At 33.8% G+C, this 6449-nt stretch overlaps 1 protein-coding gene across 1 annotated transcript; it reads left to right on the top strand.

The window, feature by feature from the left end:
* Positions 1-921: 921 nt before the first annotated feature.
* LOC139853259 (ATPase GET3A-like) lies at positions 922-3979 on the top strand. Its single transcript, XM_071842629.1, has 7 exons — positions 922-1380; positions 1525-1646; positions 2115-2265; positions 2340-2450; positions 2531-2669; positions 3160-3275; positions 3680-3979. The coding sequence occupies exons 1-7, from the start codon at positions 1120-1122 to the stop codon at positions 3845-3847; spliced, it is 1068 nt and encodes a 355-aa protein (XP_071698730.1). The 5' UTR covers positions 922-1119; the 3' UTR covers positions 3848-3979.
* The last annotated feature ends 2470 nt before the right edge of the window (positions 3980-6449 follow it).

A 6449-nucleotide genomic window follows, 5' to 3' on the forward strand; every position in this document is an offset into this window, starting at 1 on the left:
CTAAGATTCTTCAAGAACCTCTTTTTGGCACATCAACGCATCTTCGATCACCATAGTTGATACGCTCCTACCTGACTTATGAATCGGGCACTTTGACTTATGAATCCGCCAAACGTAACTCATCCCATTCGTTCCAAGTGTTTTGAGTGATGTTTACGGGTGTGTTTCTTGGCCTTTTTTCGACTTCTTTAGCCTTTCCTTTGCCCTTTGCCTTTGCCTTTGCTCGTGCCATCTCGGATGTGGGTGTCGGAACCTCGTCTTCAAAAGATCGAGTGAATGATTGTTGGGATCGTTGCAAACTTTTTTCCTTTTGCCACTCCATCCAACTAGCGTAATCGTCGAGTGACATTTGTGGTATTCGGGTTTGTGTGTTTTCGGGTTCGGGATGAGCTACGTTAAATTCGTGCCAATTAAAATTAGAACCCATCGGGTTTGATTCGTTGTAAACGTAGTTGGGTGAATTTGGGTCGGAAGAATTGAAATTCATTTTATTGAAGATGATTGGGAAGATGGTTTGTGAAGAAGATTTGTAGTGAATGTGTGTATATATAGAAAAAGAAAGAAATACAAAAAAAAAAAAAAAAACTGAAAAAAAAGGAAACTAGCCGTTTCCAACGGTTTCCAACGGCTATTTTTTTAAAAAAATTTCCAACGGATCCTTTTTTGTCACCGTCGGTTTTGGGAGGTTGGGGATCGACGGTGAGATCGACGCCGTCACGGTGTCGACCGACGGTCGATCTCGCCATCGATTTTAGATGGACGGTGAAAATTTTTTCGGGCACCGAGTGCTCTAAGAATACATTATTACGGAGTAACATTTTTATATGAAGACCATGTCACACATACAAATTCAAAGCCTCCTATCCCATTGCATCAAGATCAAATCATATTTCTTTGTCTCCAACCAATTCTCATCAAATTTCTTTCTTTTCAAACAAACATCAAAATCCCAAATATAATCAACACATTATCATCATCAGTCACAACATAATACACACAAAGTTTATATCTTTTTCAATTATTCGTTACCCAGATCTCACATATCTAAAAAAAAATCCAATCTTTTGGGTTTCTATAATATAATTCAAGAAAGATAGAGATAGATATATAGATACATAAATGGGTGAACGTGAGGATATGCCCGAAGGAACGATGCGAAATGTATTGGAACAACAGAGTTTAAAGTGGGTATTTGTTGGTGGAAAAGGTGGTGTTGGAAAAACAACATGTAGTTCTATTCTTTCAATACTTTTAGCATCTGCAAGATCCTCTGTTCTTATTATCTCAACTGATCCTGCTCATAATTTGAGTGATGCATTTCAACAAAGATTTACTAAAGCTCCTACCTTGGTTAATGGGTTCACCAATCTGTATGCTATGGTTAGTATTTGGATGTTTTTATTAACCAACATTGGAAATTCATGAACTGGGTTTGGTTTATTTTCAAGAAATGTGTTTACTTTGTTTGAGTGATCAATGCAAATATATGATACTGGTTATGTTGTTCTATCTTTTTTGTTTTAGGAAGTAGATCCTAATGTGGAGGAAGGAGAAGAAGGCCAAGAAGGAATGGATGGTTTTTTATCCGACTTAGCAAATTCGATTCCTGGAATCGATGAGGCTGTGAGTTTTGCTGAGATGTTAAAGTAAGACTCTTTTTTTCTTTCATTGAATAAAAACATGATAACTACTGAATTTTGACACCATTGTGTTTATTCAATAATTAATATTCTTGGTAACTTGGTACCCAAAATGGCACAATATTGTTCTAGTAAAGTGTTAGGTATTATTTATCTGAAATTTCTTCCAATTTAGGTATCTGCATTTGACATTTGAATGTCAAATGACTACAATTTAACTTCATATTTATATGAAATCATTTGATTCTGCTTGAAGTCCATAGTTTCGATAAACTGTGGAGAAAGTAGTGCTAATTGAACAACTTTAAGGCAAGTTTATTATGTAGCAAGTGTTAATTTGGAACTGAAGTGTACAAGTTTGAATTTTTAAGGTCAAAGAAAGATTCCTCAAGTGATATGTAGCATAACAATGTATATTTAGATAATGGCTAAACAAGGTTAGAACTTTTTATGTTTTTAAATATGACTATAAAGGTTGGTGCAAACGATGGATTACTCCGTAATAGTTTTTGATACTGCTCCCACGGGTCACACTCTTCGGCTGTTGCAATTTCCATCAACATTGGAGAAAGGTCTTTCGAGAATGATGAGCCTAAAGAGTAAATTTGGTGGCTTGTTGGGTCAGGTAATGTTCATTACCTTAATTTTATTTTTTGTTTTCTTGTATTTTATAAAATAATGGGTGATACTTAACGGCAGATGAGTCGTTTATTTGGTGTTGGAGACGAGTTAGGAGAAGATGCAATTCTAGGAAGGCTTGAGGGTATGAAAGATGTGATAGAACAAGTTAACAGGCAGTTTAAAGACCCGGTAACAGTTCGATTTATTTTTATATTTTTTTCCTTTTATTTCAAAATTGAAAAGGTTCGACTCATTTCTTTCTATGACAGGATATGACAACTTTTGTATGCGTGTGCATCCCCGAATTTCTCTCATTATATGAAACAGAGAGATTGGTTCAGGAACTCACTAAGTTCGAGATAGATACGCATAATATCATTATCAATCAAGTGCTTTTTTATGAAGAAGGTACATAAGAATACATACTTTTATAAGAATACATATACATACTTTTATTTAAAAAAAAGGTACCTATAACCCTTACTGTGCTTTAACCATTATTTATTCATGATACAAAAATATGATGGGTAGCTTAATGAGTTCTTTGGACATATTGGAATAGAAGATGTGAAAAAATGACCATACCTGACTTTTTTTTTTTTTTTAATCAATGATTCAAGAAAGAAAACGGCAATTAGTATTTCTGGCTCGACCCGGCCATACACTGTGAAACAGCTGTTTTGACCTATAGGCCGCCCCACCCATTTTGCCACCCCCGTGTTCCTTTAAGAAGCGATGTTATATTTATGGTGTTGAATGCAAGCTGCTGAAAACTAGAATGAAAATGCAACAAAAGTACGCCATACTTTGAAAAACTTGTTTTGACCTATAGCCCGCCCACCCATTTTGCCACCTTTTGTGTTTCCTATAAGAAGCGGTTTTAATAATGGTATTATAGGTGTTGAATCCAAGCTGCTGAAAGCTAGAATGAAAATGCAACAAAAGTACCTAGATCAGTTCTACATGCTATATGATGACTTCCACATTACCAAATTGCCCTTGCTGCCGGAAGAGGTATTCCTTTGTTTCTCAGAATTACATTATCAATTTTATACCTCTTGTTGGTGAACTTCAAGGGTAAAACTTTATGAAAAGCACATGTATGATATTTACCGCAACTATCAAAATTTATCCATATATCACTAAGCTTCTTTTAGGGATTATAAAGCATGTGTAGTGGTGTACGGATAAATTTTAACAGTGTACAGATATCACCCATTCTATATATACATGTCTCCTATGAGACTTGAAACTACAACATTGGGTTCCTCCTATACCATTAGGACATGGACCGTTTGGTTCAATTTCTTGACGATTACATAAATATAAAGATATACCTTCGTTCGAGACAAAGTTGCTTATAATTTGCAGGCTTGTACTCTGTTGGTTTGATATAACGAACGCAATATAATCTGTAGGTTTGTGGAGTGGAAGCTTTAAAGGCATTCTCAAAGCATTTTAGAAAACCGTACGAACCATCTGTTGGTCGGGGGACGGTAGAAGAGCTAGAGCTGAGAGTTTCAATGCTGCAAGGACAACTTAGAGATGTGGTATCAGAACTAGAAAAGGCTAAGAAAGGCAAATAAGGCATAAAAAACCTTTTGTTATTTATTTTTACAGTTTCTGTTAGTTCTATCTCCAAAATTCTTTTTATTACCAAGATATATAGCTTTGGATGACAATAATTAAAATTCTTTGTTTTTCTACTGTTAGGTTGTGAGTACAAACATTTCATATACAACATTAAACATATATAAACTATACACTATGTATATAATAATAATAATAATGAAAATAATAATAATAACAACAATAATAATAATAACAATAATAACATGCATATAAACATGCATATAACAATACTGTTCATATGTAATATATACATGTACAATATGCGTATGCATGTTATTCATATGTATATGTTACAATAACCTGATGATGATACATTTTGTGAAAAACTTTGGCAACAACCCCATTAAGTACATTGTATAGGAAACTTCTTGATAGATTAGAATGAGGGAAATTTGTTAAAATACACTTTTTTCAAAATTTTCGAACAAAATACTTTTTTTGTTTAAAATTGCCTATTTACACCATTGGGTCGACCATCATTTTGGTCGCCCACCTCATAGTGTGGTCGACCACCTCATTTTCAAGGTGGTCGACTAAAATTCTGGTCGACTACCATGTATACATGGTCGACTAACATATAAATAAATAATTGAAAATAAGGCCCACTATCCATGCTTTATATAGTCACTTGTCTGCTTTATTTGCGAAAGTCACGAAGCAAATTCTCACCATGTTCCCACTAACTCTGATCACATAGGGCCATGTGGAATTTGTTGACTCTATCACCCACATTTCATGGAGCAAAACAATGAAATAATCGAGTGACTCTTTCATCTCTTTTGTTCTTAGATCCACCTGAATCACCCAGGAACCATAGGATGATACCTCATCATCTACTTCATCATCCAATTTGATTCTGGTAAGCTTTTCAGACCAACTGTTATAGTTGGGGAGTTCATCACTGCACAGGCATCATGTTTACATCTGAGAGAATTAATAGCGACGGATCTGAGAAAATTAGTAGTCGACCAAAAGGTTGGTCGCCCGGGGTGTTTGTTGTTTGTTGGTCGACCATGTTTAAATGAGGTGGTGGTCGACCATGTTTACATGGTAGTCGACCAGACACTGAATGATGTTTGGTCGACCACTTTGTAAAATGATGTGGTGGACTACACTATGAGGTAGTTTACCAAAATGTTGGTCGACTGAATGGTGTAAATAAGCAATTTTTATTTATTTTTATTTTTTGTAAAAAGTATATATTGTTATAACACTTTGAAAAAGTGTATTTTTGACAATTTTCTTTAGAATGATGGTTTTGTATTTTTCTTACCGTCTAATTTTTTTTTTCTTTTTTATATGACATGATAGTTAATTACTTGAGATATAAATTCACAATTGAACAACCACCGTGTTAACGATACAGAAACCAACGCAATAAGACACACCCAACCATAACATATATTCTTAAAAAAAATTAAATCTCATTATATTAATTATTATTATTATTATTATTATTATTATTATTATTATTATCAATTATACTAAACTAGTTGTGGAACCCTCGTTTCGCGCTGGGGGTTCGGTTTTCAATGTATTTTATTGCGTTTAGTTTGTAAAATTATTTCGTGGCTAACGATAATATCGTTGAAGCGCAACTCGAGTCGAACTAAAAGCTATAACCCATCAAAGATTTAAATGTTATTTTAAATATCACCGCGCTTCGCTATGGAATTGTTGACTTTTAAAAATTTAATGCAAGAAAGTCGTTATTTTGTGGAGAAAAATATAAAGGAAACCAAAAAATAAAAAAAAAATAAAAAAATTGTTATAACGGGTAGAGGAAAAAAAAAAACTATAGTAAACGAACCGAAAAAGAATTGCTACAGTACCGTTGCTACAGTGATTCCGTTGCTACAGTATTCCGTTGCTACGGTGTTAACGGGCTACAGTGATTCCGTTGCTATAGTAAAGTAGGTAGAAAGACGAAACTGCCCCTGATACTATTCATCATTTTTGTCTAATAGTTAATATAATAATAATATATGCTGAAAGCAGAGGGTAGAACGCATTTTTTTTTCTTTGTAGCTCGTGATCCTAGTGATGAGACACTCGTGAAAACTAAAAAGGGAATAACTTTCTGTGTTTTGTCATGTTGGTTGAAATTTGATTTATGTTAGTAACTTTTTGCCATTTATTTTAAGATTTTTTTTAATGGCAAACTAACGCAACCTATATAATTTTATACGGATAATATTCTAAAGAGGATTTGAACCCGTGACCTCAGTGTCAAAAGGGCTTTCCGATGCGCTATGCTAAAGACCGCCTATTTTGATTAGGTTGGATTTTCTAATACCGGTTGTAACCCGACACTCCGATAGTACGTTTATGTTTTCTATTAAAAATAAAATAAAATAAAAATAAGTGACTATTAAAAATTCACTAGGTTATTATTAGGGAATTGATATTTACACAACCATTTTTTATATATACACAACTAAATATGCTTTATTGTGTTGTACAATACAACATTCAAAGCAATTTAGTTGTATACTTATCAAAATCTGGTTTTGTATATATATCATCACCCTGTTATTTGTTATTAGGTGAAATATT

This window comes from Rutidosis leptorrhynchoides, chromosome 6, assembly GCF_046630445.1.
Source record: "Rutidosis leptorrhynchoides isolate AG116_Rl617_1_P2 chromosome 6, CSIRO_AGI_Rlap_v1, whole genome shotgun sequence".
NCBI lineage: Eukaryota > Viridiplantae > Streptophyta > Magnoliopsida > Asterales > Asteraceae > Rutidosis > Rutidosis leptorrhynchoides.